General features: G+C 31.9%; 1 protein-coding gene across 1 annotated transcript in view; it reads right to left on the minus strand.

Annotated features, from left to right (window-relative positions):
• Positions 1-20901, minus strand: part of Spata17 (spermatogenesis associated 17) — a 175602-nt gene that overhangs the window by 39959 nt on the left and 114742 nt on the right. The window contains exons 7-8 of the mRNA XM_047519967.1: positions 13200-13403; positions 1583-1731 (exon numbers count right to left, since the gene is read on the minus strand). Coding sequence (XP_047375923.1) covers positions 1583-1731; positions 13200-13403 — 353 coding nt within the window. The remainder of the gene's footprint in view (positions 1-1582; positions 1732-13199; positions 13404-20901) is intronic.

Consider the following 20901-nt stretch of genomic DNA (forward strand, 5'->3'; position numbering starts at 1 on the left):
ATGATTCTGATCTTTCTAGGATTATCAAGGAAAATACTAAGAAAGGATACTGCAGTACCTTTTATATCTAATGTTTTCTGCAGAAATATCAGCGAGATAACAATCATCTCAATTATTTCAGCAATTAATCTCACTACTTCTTAAACCATAGCATTGTTGAAAATAGAAAAATAATCCTGAGTAATATAATGTTTTGGATATGTATCGCTAAATTGCATATTTAGGCTAAGTCTGAGCAGCATTTATCTTCTACAATTTTTGTGGTAAAACTAATATACCTCCACAAAACCAACTGAAAAAAAATAGTTTCTTATTTTTTTATTCATCATATATTAAGTTAACTCAATCTATTACTGAATCTGCTAAATATACTATAATTATTTTCACTTCAAATAATAACTATAAAATTAAAATATTACACAATTACTTGAAATTTTACCATTTTATGTCAGTTCATGTGAAAATTTGTATTTTTAAGAGTCTTCAGAAATTTATGATTATAATAAAATATATTTCATATATCTTTTCTGAATAATAAAATGATCCAAAATATACTATGAAGGATAACAGGCAATTCTACCTTCTTTATATAAAAAATATACTTCTAATATATTTTGTGATCATTACTACTATATAAATTATTATTATATAACATATTAAATGATAATTCATACCTAATACATATTATGTAAATAACCATAAACAATAATGGCAATTTTATATGTTGTAGTATATACTATTATAGAAGAATTTGTAAGAGAAGCTTATATTTTACTAAAATTATTGCAATTATAAAAATTTATATGTTAATAGTCACTATCATTTAATATATAAATAATACTAAGGAATTACTATAAGATACATTGCAATGACAAATGCATGAGGCATTATAGGATTATAATACTAACAAAAATAAGGCCATTCTAGATTTAAAATAGTCTATTTATAAATCACATATGATTCTATTCGTGACAAGGTACCTCAGAGAGAGGAAATACCTTGGAGGAAAGACATCTGAATCAAGACTCAAATCACTGATGCTAACAAAGTAATGTAAAATTGCATATACTATTAGATCACCTTGTAGTTATAGGTGTTTGTTTTCTGTCATCTTCCTTAGTCATCAGTAACCTTTTATTTTTTCAATCTAGAATGTTATATTAGTGTATCCAAATGGAACTTAGTCCATGTTAACAAAATATTTTTGTTTTATTGGATCTTATTTTAGAAGTATCAGAAATACATATGCCTTCATTAGCTAATTAAAAATATTATCTTTACTGATGCATACTTGTTACTTATCCATCTTAAAATGCCATTCATTATTCTTTTCCTTTGAGAAATGCATATGTACATATTTAGGAGGTCAGTACATACATTTTTTGAGGAGCATGTATATATTTTTTGCATCAATATTGACATCATTTACAATAGGAACATGTTGTAAAATTATTGCTTCTAAATAGGTGGATTTAAATGTTGTTACCAAAAGAAATTCCTTTACAATATAAAGACAGAGAAAATATTAGAAAATTTAAACCACCAAACATAGTAAGTTATATTTTTTAAGCTAAAAACTTACATTTTGTCATTTACATTTTGTGCATATTCCTCTCTTTTCAACTCCTCTCTAGCCAGTTTTAACTCATTGATTGGTTCTGCCACTCTCAATGTTGGCTCCAAGGGTTTGTAGCGTTGTTCCAATACTTCATTGAAATCTCGGAATGGCCCCTGACAAAGACAAGATGAGGCTCGTATTTTATTACAGAAGATGTTTTTGAAATACTGTTTGCAACCAAGGCTAGTGAATAGTGAAAATCTCCAAAGTATAGTAAGTTTACTAATTATTTTTAAAACACAATTCATTTTATTCTTATAAAATAGAAGAATATCAGAAATAAGTATATCACTTTTTTTCCAGAATTGACCTCTCAAGTAAAATTGATTGCCTTAAAAATGGTTTAGATTAGGCAGAAGTTTCCTCACTTACATCAAAAGGTTTTCCTGGTGCAATGGAAATGGCATGCTTGTAGTTATAGGTGTTTGTTTTGTAATTTTAAAAGCATATTCCTCTAATATAATCAATGATTCTTTTCTTTTTAAGTAAGTAAAATAATTTTTAAAAGATTCTGAGTACAACTTTTCAAAAGTTATCCTATAAGCTGAAATAGTATATATATATATATATATATATATATATATATATATATATATATTTGTGTGTGTGTGTGTGTGTGTGTGTGGTGCTGGGGATTGAACCCAGGGCCTTTGTGCATGCAAGGCAAGCTCTCTGCCAACTGAGCTACATCCCTATCCCAACATATTTTTTTTAATTAAGCTTTTAGGTGAATGCCAAATTTCTAGGTGGTCCCCTAAACATAGGGGGAAAACCATAATTTTACTTATTTTAAGAGTTATGCATTATTCTATACTTTATTGTTCTATGACTCTGGTACCAAGAGCAACCTTTTAATGACACAAACACAGAGCAAGGAAAACCCCACAGGTGCACTGTGAAGTAACTTGGAATATATCCTAGTGTTGGGTAGTAGTTACTTAAACTAGTTACTGAATCCACTGACTGTCCAATTAGTATCATTTTAAGCACAATATGAATCAAAGGCAGCTCAGGATTTTGCTGTGCTATTAATTACTTATTGTTCTCCTTTTTCACCACTGTTGTAAAGAAAGAAGTAATATGGATGAAGATTTCTAATCATATTTCTTATTCTTAAAAATCCCTTCTTGAAATAGGTTATCACTAACAAGACACAGCTGGAGTTACTGCAAGCACTGAGTGAAGACTGTGGGGCTAATAAAAAGAAATGATTCACGCCTCATTTATGTTCACTTATGTTTTACATTAATAGAAACCAATAATAGGAACCAGTTACCATAAAAGTCATGGACCGTAAATAACACAAATGGCAAATAAGTATCATCTAGTACTTTTCACAGCTGGACAGGAGGATTGCTATATTTGAAAGTAGTTAATGGATTTTTATTGGAACTTTACTTTTTAAAGATACAGTAACAAGATTCCAAGTCCACTACTAAGAAATCAAAAAAAATTTTGGCAAATTCTTTTTTATGAAAAATTTTGGTGTAAAAGAACTGATATTTCATTGTGTAAGTAAGGGCAAATTGCTTCTCTCTACCTGTTTTCATCAAATGCAAAATGGAATAATAACTATCACAGAATGGCTTTAAGATGTGTAAGATATAACACTTGGCATTGTACTTAGAACATAGTAAACGTTCAAAAATGGTACCAGGAGTGTTATTTTTATCACCACTATTATTAGCCTAAAGAATAGTGTGTAAAATATTCTGAACAGTAACATCAAAGAAATAAGGAAATGGTCCAAGCCTATGACTTTTAAAAAGTTAGTACCCACATGGAGTAATGGGTTTTCTCAGTGGTTAGTTGATGTCTTCTAACCTTTGTTGGTGTATCAACATACACATATCTACTTGTATACTTACTCTAGTATGTTTTCTGGAACTTTCTAGTTTCAATGAGAGTAGGAAATGAAAGAGAAGGAGCCTTGCATAAGCTGCAATTTAGAATTAAAGTAAACAGTCTTTTGAGTTGATGCCAAGGGTCATGCAATCATTTTCATTTCCCTATGTCCTTCAGCACCTGGTTCACACATGTTTGTTAGACAACTAGTGTCTTACCTTTGAACTTAATAATCCAGCTACTTGGTTAGTAAATTGATATGAGTTATTAGATTTCTCTATTGCTAAAGCTTTTGTTGATTTGTATTTATTTAGAAAGCATGCCTTTTAGATCTCAGGCGATTACCTATACCCATCACTGAAGTTAACATGAATCCCAGATTTTGGAAACAGCTTCAAACTTTAGATTTGATAATTGTATCCCTTTCCAACTATTTTTTTTTGAGGAAGTATATTTTTAATATTCCTGACTTATTCCTCCATCAGAAAATTCTGGCCAAAGAGGTTCCTTTCACAAAATCTCCATTGGTGAATGGAATGTTAGACTCATGCAGTATTTACATACATGTGGCAATGGTTTGGTGTAATACCATTTGAACCCACGCATTTAAATCAAATCACATTGACCAAACATTCTACTTTTAAAAAAATCATACATTTTAAGTATATTTCACTACTACAAAGAATTTAGTCTTTGAAAGCAATTTAGTATGAGTACATGAATAGCATCCAGAATTCCACATTTTGATTCAATGTACACAAATGGGGTATAATTATCATTTCTTTGGTTGTACATGAAGTAGAGTCATACCATTTGTGTAATCATACATGTACATAGGGTAATGATGTTTGTCTTATTCTATTATTTTTCCTTCCCCCACTCTCTCCCCACCCCTCGTTTTCCTCTATACAATCAATCCTTTCTCCTTTCTTGCCTCCCTCCCACTCCCCATTATGTATCGTCATTCACTCATCAGAGAAATCATTCAGCCTTTGCTTTAATGGTATTGGTTTATTTCACTTAGCATAATATTCTCCAACTCCATCCATTTACCTGCAAATGACAGGTAGATCAATGGCAGAGAATAGAGGACACAGAGATAAACTCATATAAATACAGTTATCTCATACTAGACAAAGGTGCCAAAAACACAGTAGAGAAAAGATAACCTCTTCAAAAAATGGTGCTGGGAAAACTGGAAATCCATATGCAGCAAAATGAAACTAAACCCCTATCTCTCACCCTGCACAAAACTCAACCCAAAATGGATCAAGGACCTAGGAATTAGACCAGAGACCCTGTACTTAATAGAAGAAAAAGTAGACCCAAATTTTCATCATATTGGCTTAGGATCAGACTTCCTTAATAGGACTCCCAAAGCACAAGAAATAAAAGCAGGAATCAATAACTGGAATAGAGTCAAACTAAAATGTCTTTTCTCAGCAAAGGAAACTATCAACAATGTGAAGAGAGAGCCTACAGAGTGGGAGAAAATCTTTGCCACACACACTTCAGATAGAGCACTATTTTCCAGAATCTATAAAGAACTCAAAAAACTTTATACCAAGAATACAAATATCACAATCAATAAATGAGCTAAGAAAATGAGCAGACACTTCACAGAAGATCTACAAGCAATCAACAGATACATGAAAAAATGTTCAACATCTCTAGTAATAAGAGAAATTCAAATCAAACTACCCTAATATTTCATCTCACCCCAATTAGAATGGCGATTATCAAGAATACAAGCAACAATAGGTGTTGGCAAGGATGTGGGGGAAAAGGTACAACCATACATTGCTGGTGGGGTTGCAAATTGCTGTAGCCACTCTGGAAAGCAGTATGGAGATTCCTTAGAAAACTTGGAATGGAACCACCATTTGACCCAGCTATCCCACTCCTTGGCCTATACCCAAAGGACTTAAAATCAGCATACTACAGTGATGCAGCTACATCAATGTTTACAGCAGCTCAATTCACAATAGCTCGATTGTGAAACCAACCTAGGTGCCCTTCAATTAATGAATGGATAAAGAAACTGTAGTATAGATACAAAATATTATTCAGTCATAAAGAATAAAATTATGGCATTTGCATTTGTGAAACCAACCTAGGTGCCCTTCAATTGATGAATGGATAAAGAAATTGTAGTATAGATACAAAATATTATTCAGTCATAAAGAATAAAATTATGGCATTTGCATTTCTGACTATTAATCCCTAGGATGCATAGGCCATTCAGGACTCAGTCTGATCCTCAAAGTTTTCTTGGACTCACAGCTATGACTTTCCAATATTTGGTCTACATTACCTCCACCGAAGTCCTAGTTATGAGAATGAAACATATCTTTATTCTACTATATTCTGAATAATCCATACTTTAAAGTCATCTTGCATTTGTAAAACTTTCCTCAAAACTGAAATAATAATGCATTTATTTTTTAAAAGCTTAGTACAGTTTTCTCATACATTTAAGAAATCCTCTGGGCAGGGCAGCACTGATATTCTGTACAAATATTATCATGTGGGCATAATCTTAAATGTCCCCAATGATGTATAGACCTTTTTATTATTGGGTATCATATAGGAAATGTGGTTCAATCAAAGAAAACAACATAAAACAATCTATTCTGTGGAAAAAGAAAAAGAAGGAGTGAAAGAGGAAAGAAGGAAAGAAAGAATGAGAAAATAAAGAAAGGAGGTAAACGAAGGAAAGAAGATATGAGGAAAGAAAGAAGGAAGGAAAAAAATAAGAGAAAGGACACAAAAGGGGGAGGACATGGCAAGAGGAAAAGATAAAGAAAATGAAGTGAAGAAAAAAGGTAAAGGAAAAAATAGGTGTTACGAAAAGTAAAACAAACTGAGGAGTGGGATAACTGAATCTAAAGGTGGGTCCATTCCTACTTTTCTGAGGAATCTCCACACTGCTTTCCAGAGTGGCTGCACCGATTTGCAACTCCACCAGCAATGTACAAGTGTGCCTTTTTCCCCACATCCACACCAACATCTATTATTGTTTGTGTCCTTGTTAATAGCCATTCTAATTGGAGTTAGATGAAATCTTAGAGTTGTTTTAATTTGCATTTCTCTAATTACTAGAGATGTTGAACACTTTTTCATGTATTTATTAATCACCTGTATATGTTCTTCTGTAAAGTGTCTATCCAGTTCCTTGGCCATTTATTGTTGGGGTTGTTTTTTTGGTGTAAAGTTTTGTAAGTTCTTTATAAATTTTGGAGATTAGTGCTCTATCTGATGTGCATGTGGAAAAAATTTTCTCCCACTTGTAGGCTCTCTTTTCACATTATTAATTGTATCCTTCACTGAGAAAAAGCTTTATAGTTTGAATTCATCTCATTTATTGATTTTTGCTTTGATTTCTTGTGCTTTGGGAGTCGTGTTAAGTAAGTCTGATCCTAAGTCAAGATAATGAAGATTTGGGCCTACTTTGTCTTCTATTAGATGCAGTGTCTCTGGTCTAATTCCTAACTCCTTGATCCATTTTGAGTTGAGTTTTAAGGACTTAAAATTAGCATACTACAGTAATACAGCCACATCAATGTTTACAGCAGCTCAAGTTATAATAGTTAGATTGTGAAACCAACCTGGAAGCCCTTTGACAGATGAATGGATAAAGAAACTGTGGTATATATACACAATGGAAAAATGTGTCTCTTATCTATCCATATCTTCCACCTATCCATTTCATTTATTATAAATACACATTCCATATACTATAAATATTATTCAGTCATAAAGAAGAATAATATTATGGCATTTGCTGACAAATGAATGGAATTGGAGAATATTTATGCTAAGTGAAATAAGCTAATCCCAAAAAACCAACAGCCAAATGTTTTCCCTGATAAGTGGATGATGATATAAAATGGGGGTGGGGGGCTGAGAGAAGAATGGAGGAACTTTAGATTATGTAGGGGCAATGAGAGGGAGGGGGTATGAAAAATGGTGGAATGAGACAGACATCATTACCCTATGTACATGTATGATTACATGAATGGCTTGAAACTACATCATGCACAACCATAGAAACAAAGAGATGTACCCCATTTGTGAACAATGAATCAAAATGCAGTCTGTAAAAATAAAAAAAACAATTAAAAAAAAGTAAAACCAGAAAAGGAGAGAAAAAAGAAAAAGTAGGAAAGAAATAAAAATACATTAGCAAACATCACTTTGTTGTATGCTAAATAAATGTAATTCAACAGCATATGTATATACATGTGTGTATGTATGTATATAAAATACATATTTATAGATCCCTCCATGTTCATGTTACATATATATATTTATTTCTCTTCCTGCACAACACACACACACATACACAGAGATATTTTTCTATGTGAATGTATAGTTTTGTTTTCATATAAATAACATATATGTATATATACCTTCCACATGGATACATATACATTTATTTTTCATATAAATATACATCAAAATATACCTTTTATCTATCCATATCTTCCACCTATCCATTCTATATATTATAAATACACACATACACACACACAAACATGCATACACACACAAACATGCACACACACACACATATAAAATGGTAGGGAGAGGAAAAGCTATGTAAAAAATAAAAAATTATTGTATTAATAAAAGTTCCTTAATAGAGATGAAGAGCAAATAAAATAAATATCCTCTTCAAAAAACATAATAAAAACAAAACAGTAGAGCAAATGTGAAAACATTATAAAACACTTACAAAATAGTATAAAATGATTGATGGTTAGTGAGTATTGTACAGTGTGGAAGGTGGAATCAGATAATCTCTGGGGTATTTCCAACTGATTTTATTCATACATTCTTAGAGAGGGCCTAAGTACATTTTGCATTGTGAGATGGACATGAGGTTTGCAGGGTCAAGGACAGAATGGTATGATTTGGATCTTTAAATTCTCCCCAAAGTTCATATACTAGGAAATGCAGGAATGTCAGAGGTGAAATGATTAGATTATGAGAGTTGTAACTTAGTAACTGTACAACAGGGTGGTAATTGTAGGCAGATGGGGCATGACTGAAGGAACTATAGGTTCCTGGGGTGTGTGCCCTTGGGAATCATATCTTGTTCTCTCTTGCTTCCTAGCTGCCATAAGTTGAATGGTTTTCTTCCACCATGCTATTTGGCCATTGTGTTCTGCCTTACCTCAGGCCTAGATCAAAGAAGTCAACCTTCCATGAACTGTACCTCTGAAACTATCAGCCCAAATAAATTTTTCCTCCTCTAAGTTGTTCTTGTCACGTATTTTGGTCACAGTGACACAAAGCTAACTAACACACATACCTCGTAATTTTCACATTTCCTAAAAAGTTGCATGCAAAATTGTCTATGAGTTCCATGTAGCACCAATACCTACTTCAAAAATACAGCATACAATGTGGATTATTAAAAATTTAAGTAAGCAATGTTATATGTGAAACCATCACAACCACTGAGTACTTAATACATTGAACACTTCATATGCACACACTGGAGATGCTGTAGTTAATTACTTTATAGAATCACTAATACATTTAATTGCCAACTCTGAAGACTGCCATTACTTGCTCTAATAGAAATATTAATGTGCATAATTCAAAATTATATAAATTCAGTTATTCCTGATATAAAATTTCTTATGTTTATATTTAAAGTTATTTTAAATGTCTTCATTAAAATATTGGTATGACTTATTTATTCAAAGCATACTCTGAATATATGTCTCTAAATTAACTGAAAAATTTCTACACTTTCTCCTTTGTCCTGTTGTTCACCTCTACTCTGTGTGTGCTATGGTTTTGAGAGCTTGTCCCCCATGGGTTCATATGATAGAAGATTGGTATTAATATAATGGTATTAATAGAGGGGCAATCTTTATAATTGCATAATGGAAGTTGGAGATTGGGAACATCACTCTCAGAAAGAACTGATGTCATTCTCATAGGATCCTTTAATTCCCATGAGAGAGATTTATTATTAAGAGAACCCCGTGTGCTTGCCCCTTTCTGCACATAGTGGTTCCCTTTCCCACTTCTTTATCATGTTGCAATCCAGACAAGGAGACCCTCACCAGCTACAAGTTTTTGAACATTCAGGCTCCAAAACTGTGAGCTAAATAAACCTCTTTTCTTTATAAAGTACTCAGTCTCAGATATTTTGTTATTGCAATAGAACAACATAAGATAGTTTATTACTCTATTTCAGACAAAGGAAGAATTATCAACTTATAGGTATTATTTGGATAAATAGATTAGTTTGAAGGATTTAAAATTCTGAAATAAATGTAATTCCACAAAAATAAGTATAATTCCATAGGAAGTGAATCTGTGATGAAGAAAAACAAAAAGTGGTTGAGGAGAAAAACTGACTTCAAAGATTTTAAGATATTTTTAAAGCATTGTCTATAATATAAATTGTTGGTTTATAATAGTATTAATTATGAGTTAATAGGGTTTGGGAACTTGTTCATTTATTTATTTTTGTTTTGTTTCATTTTTGCAGTACTGGGGATTGAATCCAGGAGTGTTCTACCTCTGAACTATGTCTTTAGCCCTTTTAAAATTATTTATTTACTTATTTATTTTTCTTTATGTCTTACAGTACTAGGGATGTAACTCAGAGGCACTCTACCACTAAGTTACATCCCCAAATGAACAGAGTTAAGGATACTAATGATAATTACAGTAAAGTAGGAAGTAAAATCACACAAAAAAATAAAATTCAGGTTTTCTTATTACAAGGTTGATTCAGTGTTAGGATTGAGAAAGGCAATCTTTTAAGATGGCTCCCAATGATCCCTGACTCTGGGAATTCGAGCTTCTGCATAATTTTTTGCCCTTGAACACAAAATGGACTTACTGCTTTGTACAAATAAAATATGGTAGAAGCTATGGGATGTCATTTTTTCCATTAAATTCTGAAAAGTTTGTGGCTTCTGTTTTGAGAGCTCTCGTTCCCTCTGAGATCACTCACCCAAGGGAAACCAGCTACCACTTCATGAGAGATCATGCGTCAGAAGCACTCACAAAAGCTGTATCTAGATTGCTGACCCACAGATACTGTGACATAAGTGTATTTTGGTTGAAGTCATTAGATTTTAAAGTAACTTATTACACAGCAAAAGATACATAGGGGCAAAATCTACAGAGGCAGCTAATGGTCAGGTGTTCTAAAAGTTTAGAGACATGAATCAAATCTAAACCAATTCCAGGTTGATACTATCTGGTAACAGTTGTCTTCTGTAGTCTATAAGTTGAAGGGGATCATAGAGTTGTTCATTTCTGGGTCTTCTAGCACTTTGAGTTATCATTCATACCACTGCACCTCACCCCTGGGAAGTCGTTTGCCAATACTGCTCTATCACAACTCGGATTCAGTAACAGATACAATAAATATTTCCTAGGTTTGCTATGAGTCTCTCTTTGTTGTGGGATGTTTTTAATATTCAAATTTATATTTTTTAACTTATTCAACATCAAGTTATGTTAATAATCTCATATGAAAAGATATAGATCATCAGAGGATAGGTTAAATTAAATAAATCTGGTAATATATAAAGATTTTTTCCAGCAAAACAGACCATAACAAGTACCGCTATAATATTTTTACATAACAGGTCTAGATTCTAGTCAATAAATAATGTTTTAACTTCATACTTAATACAACAGAATTCAATACTAAAAAAGCATTTGCTTCTTTGGTCTATCTTTTTTAAGTAATGTATATTGTATTTATTATTTAAAATTAGATCTTTATAGAAAATATTTTCCTCTCATCAGAAGTAAAAACAAAACAATGATATATATTTTTTAATAGCATGACATTATCAACAGAGTAAAGACACAGCCCACAGAAGGGGAGAAAATATTTGTAAATCATATATCTGACAAGGCATCAATATCTAAAATATATAAATAACTCCAAAACTCAACTATAAAAACAAACAACCCAATTGAACAATGGGCAAAGGATGTGAATAGATGTTTTTTTCAAAGAAGATATACAAATGGGCAATAAACATAAAAAAAGATGCTTGGCATCACTAATCATTAAGGAAATGCAAATCAAAACTACAAGGATACTATCTTACATACATGAGGATAGCAAGTTTAAAAAAAATTAAAAATAATAAGTATTGGTGAGGATGTGGAGAAATTGGAACCCTAACATACTATTGGTGGGAATGGAAAATTTGTATATCCACTGTAGGAAACGGTATAGCAGTTTATCAAAAGATTAAAAACAGAATTATTAAATGATCTGGCAATTCTACTTCTAGGTATATTCTCAAAAAAAAAATGAAGGCAGGGTCTCAAGGTATACTTGCAAATTCAGGTTCATAGCAACATTATTCCCAATCATGAAAATGTGGCTGCAACTCAATTGTTTATTGTGAATGGATAACAGAGTACAGTATAATGAAATCTAACCTGAAATGGGAAGGAAATTCTTAGATGTGCTACAACATGGATGAATCTTAAGGACATCACACTAAGGGAAATAAGCCATGTGGGGGCAGAGAACTGAAAGGCAGGGGTGAAGGTGGGGAATGGAGAGTTATTTAATGGGTATAGAGTTTCAATTTTTGTAAGATGAAAAGAGTTCTGGAAATGGATGGTGGTGATGGTTGCAAAATAATATAAATGTAATTACTACCACTGAAAAGTACACTTAAAAGTAGTTAAGATTGCTTTCTCTATTCCTGTGAAGTACATCTTTGGGATTTTAATTGGAATTGCATTGAATCTCTATAGCGCTTTTGGTAGTATGGCCATTTTGACAATATTAATTCTACCTATCCAAGAACATGGGCGATCTTTCCATTGTCTAAGGTTTTCTTTAATTTCCTTCTTTTGTGTTCTGTAGTTTTTATTGTAAAGGTCTTTTGCCTCTTTTGTTAGATTGATTCCCAAGTTTTTTTTTTTTTTTTTTTTTTTTTGAGGCTATTGTGAATGGGGTAGTTTTCCTAATTTCTCTTTCAAAGGATTCATCACTTATGAAGAGAAATACACTAGATTTATGAGTGCTGATTTTATATCCTGCTACTTTACTGAATTTATTTATGAGTTCTAGAAGATTTCTGGTGGAATTTTTTGGATCCTCTAAATACAGAATCATGTCATTGGCAAATAGTGATAGCTTGAGTTCTTCTTTTCCTATTCATATCCCTTTGATTTCTTTGGTCTGTCTAATTGCTTTGGCTAGAGTTTCAAGGACAATGTTGAACAGAAGTGGTGAAAGAGGGCATCTCTGTCTCATTCCAGTTTTTAGAGGGAATGCTTTCAGTTTTTCTCCATTCAGAATGTTGTTGGCCATGGGCTAAGCATAGATAGCTTTTACAATGTTGAGGTATGTTCCTACTATCCCTATTTTTTCTAGTATTTTCTCTGATAAGTGGGTGATGATACATAATGGTGGGGGGAGGGGATAAGGGAAGAATGGAGAAAGGACGGCTTGTGTAGAGGGAAATGAGAAGTGGGGAAGCGGGGAAAGAAAGATAATGGAATGAGACAAGCCTCAACACCCTATGTAATGTATGATTACAGAAATGGTGTGACACTACTTTGTGTACAAAGAAATGAAAAGTTGTACCCCATTTGTGTACAATGAATCAAATAATAATAATAATAAGAGTTAAGAGAGTAAATTTTGCATCATGTATGAAGTACCACAAAAAATGCAACAATGAAATTAATGACACAATATTTATAGAACTAATAGTACCTGACACTTCTTCTTATTGATAGGTGGCAGAATGTCAGACCGTGGAAAAGATCGGGCACTTGTACAAGCTAGCCAATCACTAAGGCTAGTAGAGCACTCCTGCCTAACTTTAGGTCTTGGGTGTATCAATGGCTTTGCCTTCTGTAACCGCAATTCCCATGGATCAGGTGCTTGTCTGAATGGTGAGTTGTATATACCTGGAATCTAAAGAAGAAAGCAATTTTATTTTATCTTTAATTTTCATATGAATAAATGGAAGATAAAGTTGTACCATGAGCACTTTAATATGCTTAAAGAATGCTTTAATATTTTACAACTCTAGTTCTTAATTGGGGGTAGGCTTCAGCTTCACCTAAGGAGATTGTATAAAATACTCATACTTTGTCTTCACTATAGATCAACAATTTTAGTGTGTTTCAGGATTGAACAGTAAATATGTTAAAAAATACTGAGCTATAGTTTCTATTTGCCACACACTATATTTTTACTTAATCATATTAAGAACAAAATTATAGAGAGAACTTTAGCATTCATCTTGTATCCTAACCATATACTATGTATATTTAACCATATCTTAATTCATACATTCATTAATTGGAATACAAATACATAATTCTTGACCTAGTTTTGGGTGCCAAGTAGTACTCAATAAGTATTTAAATTATTAATAATTATACACCCTGATAGCAGCTATTTTAAATCCTGTACTTTAATAATCCAAGTGGATCTCACACATATACATATGTGTATATGAGTGATCTCGCTCTCTCTATATGTAAATATATATGTATACACACATATGTATGATATATTATTTACCACTATGTAATGAGTATGTAAGGTGCCATGTTTCTGTAGTTAATGTTATCATTGCTATTTTGTCATTCATTTTGTCACACACTGCATCAAAATAGACAAGACTTCCTTAGCACAGCATCTGCTATGCAATAGATGTTCAATAGATGTATATGTGACAGATGTTAAATTCAAGTTTAGCAGATGTCCATTTTCTCAAAATGTAATGTTATTTGAGTACACATATTAGTATATTGCATAGAACCATACTTTGATGGAATCATATTTTGATGGTATTTGATTTCCATAGCACCAAAATCAAAACATATATATATTTATATGTGTATATATAAATATCATACATGTAAATGCATAGTCATAGGGAAGAGTTATACTTTAAAGGATACTATATGACTTGTGTCGTTGCTCTGTAGACACTCTGAACTATATAGAGAAGGTGCCTATTAATTCTATCTTCCTAATATGGTTTTCTGTTATGCCATCATCATGTCCACAAACCCTCCTGGTTGCTATATTTACTTCGTGAAATCAATAGTTCCAAAAAAATTGAGATTAACTAGGATAGCAGTCTTTGAAAAACTATCCAAGAAAATTTCATATTTAGAGCCTAACATTTCGATAAATATTAACCTCTATATAATACCTACAAGGCTGGGTTCAATGGTCCCAACCCTAATGTTTCCTTAGCAACCTCAGCATGTTTCCATCGCAGTTCCTATCATCTTGTTTCTGGGTTTCTTCGTTTGCATCATTCTTCTATCAGCAAGAAGTTGGAGCACAAGAACTCTTTCATGTATTTTTGAAACCTCAAGGTCCAGCAGAGTGCTAGACACATAGTAGACACTCAAGAATTGAATATTAATTGCTCATCTATGATAACAATGTGCAGTTCAAAAATGCCTATAAAATCATTTATTTTACTCTTGCTTTCCAAAGCCACATAAATATCTAGTATAACATTCTAGCTTTATTTCAAAGTCTTATTGACTGTTTTCAAGGAATTTATAGATTAAACCCTTTTTCTCTTTCTTAACACATCAGTTTCAATTTGTTTTCAAAGACATTGTTATCTAGAACTAAATTACCACAGATCCATTTGAGTCACCTCCAATTCAACATTTTCTATTTTAAAACTGAGGACCAAATTTTATTATATATCAAAAGATAATATAAACACATTTATATGTCTAAAATATTTTAAGCTGGCTGTTCTTTGAGATTTACTCTATACTACAATTGATATAAGTAAAAATATTATGCTGAAAATGTTGAAAGGTAGTTACTCTGTCACTGTCAGAATAAATATAGACAAAGTAGATTCATAAATAGTTTAAATTAATGTTAACTAAAGAAAAACAGACATTCACAATAGTTTTCAAGAGATGGTAATTTAAAAGTGGATGGTAATTTTTAAGATGAATTTTTAGGATGATATTCTCAGATGAAAATGTTTTGATAGTAATGGAGAAAAAAACAAATGTTATGTTAGAAAGACTATTCTGACATATAATAGTCTATGAAAAGATGTAAGAGAATATTCTGGTTAGTGATGATTGAATTAATTGAAGTATGTTAGTTTATAACTAAAGTTTCCACAAAACTATAGATTGAGATGGTTAAATACGTACAATTTAACTAGGCTATAATTTATCATTTAAAAATATATATCTACCTGAATAACAGCTACCAGCTATTAACTTTACCCCATTAGGAATCTTGATCTCCTTTTACATTTGCATGCACATGTATACATAGGCTAGATGGGAAATGCAAATAGCTCAGTAGACATGATAGCTTTCTTAAATTATATTTTGCAACCTATATGGAGACCTCCTCATGTGTATTCTCTTTGCAATTTAAATCAAATATAGATAGAAAATATATTTTAATTGAATTCAAATGTATCATTTAAAATCTTCAAGGTGTCAGTATTTTAGAAATTAATACGTTTGCTAAGTTACATCAATAAAAACAGTCCCACACTCCCTCAATCCCTATAGTAAGGAAATACCCTGCCTATTTATATAGCTATACTATTCACTTAATTATTATTTCCTTAAATAAATAAAACAACTTTCACTTACTATTGTCTCAGTTGCCATATTTCATTATTTGTAAGCCACTTATGAATAATGATTTGTTGTTGGTTTTTTAAAAATATTACTATGAGTCACAAAAGGTAGAGCTAACCCTAAGGGATTATGACATATTTTCCAGTTTTCACATTTTTCACAACTTAGAAAGGCTACTGCCAAGCTAGCTTTGGGGACTTCATTTTCAGCAATAATTTTCTAGAGTGACCAACACTATGGGGAAATCTGTGCTAACTGTTCAAAAAAAAAAAAAAAGAAAGAAAGAAAAAGCCTACAACTGAGTTATTTGCAGTACTGTCATGCTAACATTCAACTCAATAAGACCCAAGAAATCTCAGGAGAGGACCCTGCTAATAGCTTCTTACTGACCTCCTTGCATCAGACCCGGCTGCTGACTGGTGGCCCAGTGGTGAATATGGCAAATGAGGTGTGAAAGCACTGATTTTTTTTTTAAGGCTATGATTCTGACTCGTCAAAAGGAAAAAAAAAAAAAAAAAAAGCAATGAGTTATATAATAGATATATATTTTTCTTGAATTTCCCCCATCAGACCCTCCATCATGGGAACTTAAGCATGACCTAGAATATTAATTATGTCAGGTTGAGCAACGAGCAAATGTACCATTTGTTATCCATTCACCCTTAGCATTACATTAATATTTTGAACCATTCCATATTTCTCACAATCTATCAGTTGGCTCCTTTCTTCTTCGTTTTTATTCTTATACTTAAGTATTGTGTGAAAAACTATTCAAAAGTGTGCCTCATTTGAAAACAAATATATATTGCTTTGTTTTAGATCACAAATAATATTTTTATGGCCATTTTCCTTTCCTACACTGACCTTTATTTTGTACTTGCCTAAGGGAAGCTACATTCTAATTTTTTTCTAGTTGTTATTGAGGTTTATTTTTAAAAAAACATTTCTGAAAATAGGAAGAATATGAAATAGGATTATGTACACCTGTAATTCTCAAATCACAATTACTAATGCTTCAGTTTCAATTTTGCCATATGAGAAATAGTAATTTCTCATGATTTAAAAATTCACTTGTTCTAGGAACGAAGAACAGTCAAATATATAGGGTAGGTGGAAGAATTCAAGTTCTATTTGCAGAAATGACAATTACCCAACAAATAGGAGTTATAGATAGCCAAATAAAGGAAGAAAATTTAATACTGTTTTTATGTCTTTTGATTCAAATTTGTGAATACTGTGAGAGATAAACATTTCTAAAAGGAGTCTGTCTAAAATATGTTTGAGCTCTAAGTTTTAAGGAACTCTGTTTTTGAAAAATAAGATATTAAAGCAGGAAGATTAGTAAAGATCTCTAATAACTAGAAAAGTAAAAGTGGACCACAGGTCTGTGAATGAAATATTTGCTAGGGTAGGGACTGCTGAATCAACACTGACCAATGCACTTCATCATAATTATCAGGACATACTAGTGCCAGGGGATTTATAAAAATCCCACTCAGCAAATAATTGCCCTGCTGTTAGGAGATAGTCAGAGTGTTAACACACTGTCACAGTCCAGTGTTTAGTAAGATATTCTACATTCAATTACTCTTGCTGAGAACTAAGAGGAAACATGGTCATTTCTCAGCTACAGCAGTTATGCTTCCACATGCATTTCAGACACAGTCACAGGGACCCTCAGATGCAGTACCCCAGAAGGGATAAGACTTTCATGGAAACATTATGAATTCACATGAATATATTTGTATAGAACTTATCTATACACAGCAAGAATTCTTTTAAAATATACTATTATTGACTACAAATGTTTTTGTCTTCTTTCTTTTTCTTCAGATAAGAAATAGAATTTCTAGGACTGGGTGTGTAATTCAGTGGTAGAATGCTTGCCTAGCAGATATATGGTTCTGGATTCTGTTTCTAGCATTGCAAAAAATGAAAAAGAGAAAAAAATATTTTTTAAAGTTTTGAGTTAAATTACAGAGTGAGAATTCACTAAATGTAGATAGAACCCAGAAAATCAAAACAGTAACTTGAAGGGGACATTTGGAACTATTCCAGGATCTCAAACACTGAAGAACACCATCAAAGAGATGATTTTAGTTACCATCAACAGGTTGTTTGTATGTTCATTCAAAGACCATCTATCCCTGAATTCTTCGATGGTGTAGAAGAGAGGAATATTTCAAAAATAATAATTGCATTTAGTTTGAAATTTTTTAGAGAAGAATTTTAGAATTCAGAACAGTGGGGTTGGGCAAGTAGATCTATAGGAAAATTTACTCTTAGAAGTTTTCCCTAACTATTGTGTAATATCTTCATTCCAGAGAACATTATTTTTTCTTAACATATTTCATATGCCAAGTATAAACCAAAGATACACTTTTATTTTTTTCTTAGATAATAGAAGAGAAATATTTCAAGTAAAATGTTACAATTTATATAGGTGACTTTACTCAATAAACAAAATGTATGATTTTAGGAATTATTTTGATATCCTCATCAGTATTATTATACATTAAAACATTCTTGGGGGTAGGAAAGATAATGGAATGAAACAGACATCATTACCCTATGTGCATGTATGATTATACAAATGGTATGAATCTACATCATGTTCAACCATAGAAATGAAAAGTTGTACACCATTTGTGTACAATGAATCAAAATGCAGTCTGTAAAAATTTTTTGAAATTTTAAACAAATTCTCATAAAATGTTGATTAGAATGAAGACATTTAAAGAAGATATTATTCTGTATACACTAATTCAATTCAATAAATACTAAGCATCTACTAATTTAGACATAGACTTGCTAGGTCCAAGGTAAGCACAGAGATTAAAACAAAAAAAGTGATCATTCATATCAAGCCATTTTCAGTGGGAGAGGAGGCTGGGATTAAAAGAACAATTGTGTGACTGATTATAACATGGTAGCCTGCAGTAAATATCCTCTAATAACTGTTGCAGAAGAGGCACAGTACACAAACTTGAGAAAGTGTTATGGGAAAAATATCTGCAATTGTTCTAAAAAAGAAGAAGAAAGGCATTCCAGGCCAAGAAAAAGATAAAAAATAAAGTTGTAGGAAAACCAAGTCTCTGTTCAAGGAACATCAAGTTGGCCAGTTTAAGCATAGGCTACTGTCAGAGATGAACATGAGAGACTGGGGCCAATCTAAGGAGGCTGAAAGTTTGGACTTAATTCTCCATAAAATGGTAATCTCTTGATTTTCATATCTCCTTTAAAGTGTATAAAACCTAGAAAAAGTCTGAAAGAGACCATGATGGTATATAAAACCCACAGAAATAACCTCTAGGGAAATTCTGGCAAAATGAAACAAAATAACAATTTAAAAAGACAAATCAAGCATCAGAACAAGACCCAGATATGGCATGGATATTGGAATTATCTGACCAGGTTTTTAAAACAACTAGGATTGACAGCTAAGGGTTCTAATGAATAAAATACACAAGTAAGAATAGATAATGAATATAAGCAGGAATAGAAGATCTGGGAAAGAAACCACAGTGTAAACAAAATGAAAAATGTCTTTGACGGGCTCATTAACGGACTGGATGTGGTTCAGAAAAGAATTTCTGAGCTTGAGGATATGTCCACAGAAGTTTCCAGACTGGAAAAATTAAGAAAAAAATCCACTAAAAATGGAACAAGAACAATCCAAGAACTTAGGGACAACTACAAAAGGTATAACATATCTGTAAATGGGAAGACAGGAGAAGTATGTGAGAAAAATACAGAATAAATATTTGAGGGGGTTGGGTTGTGGCTCAGTGGTGGAGTGCTTGCCTAGTGCAGGTGAGACACTGCATTTGATTCTCAGTACCACATCAAAATAAATAAATGAAATAAAGGTATTGTGTATCTCTACAACTAAATTTTTTTTTAAATAGACAAATACTTGAAGCAAAAATTACTGAGAATTTCTCCCAAGTTCATATTAGACACCAAATCACAGATCTAGGAAGCTCAAAGAATACTAAGCATGACAAATTTTAAAAAAGAAAAAATATATTACCTGTAGGCATATCATATTTAAACTTCAGAAAATCAAAGGTAAAAAGAAATCCTGGAAAAACTTAAGGGGAAAAAAAAGCTTACCTATTTAAAAAAGGTAAGAATTACATTCAACTTCTCAGAAACTCTGAAATCAAAAGGAAATTAGAGTTAAACATTCAGTGTTGAGGAAAAAAATATAAAAACACAGCGTAGACAAAAATTGATGAAACATGTTGCCAATAGACCTACCTTGCAAGGAATGCTGAGTTTTCAGGGAGGAAGAAAAATGATAAGATCAGAAATCTCAATTCTATAAAAAGAAAGGGAGATCACTGTAGAAGGAGTAAATCACAGTAAATAATTTTTAGGTTTTGTATTCTTATTGATATAACATATAATAGTTTATTGAAAATAATAGCACCGAAGTATTCAGTAATGTATATAATGTGTACACATGTATTAAATGCTTATGTGTATGTGAAATGAATGACAACTATAACAAGAGATGGGGGAGGGATGAGAATTATCTCATTATTTTAAGACACTTGAATTATCTGTGCAGTTGCATGGTTACTAATATACATTGCAAATTCTAGGGAAACCATGACAAGAATTAAAAATAAAAGAAGTATAACTGACACATTAAGGAAAGAAAGCAAATGGAATTCTATGAAATTTTCAATTAAAACTACAAAAGTTAGGGAAAAAAAAGTGGAAGAGAAAACAAGGAACAAAGAACAAGGGTAATAAATCAAAAACAGTAACAAATAGAGATGGTCAGAGTGAGTCAAAAAAGAAAA

Source organism: Sciurus carolinensis, chromosome 12 (genome assembly GCF_902686445.1).
Source record: "Sciurus carolinensis chromosome 12, mSciCar1.2, whole genome shotgun sequence".
Classification (NCBI taxonomy): domain Eukaryota; kingdom Metazoa; phylum Chordata; class Mammalia; order Rodentia; family Sciuridae; genus Sciurus; species Sciurus carolinensis.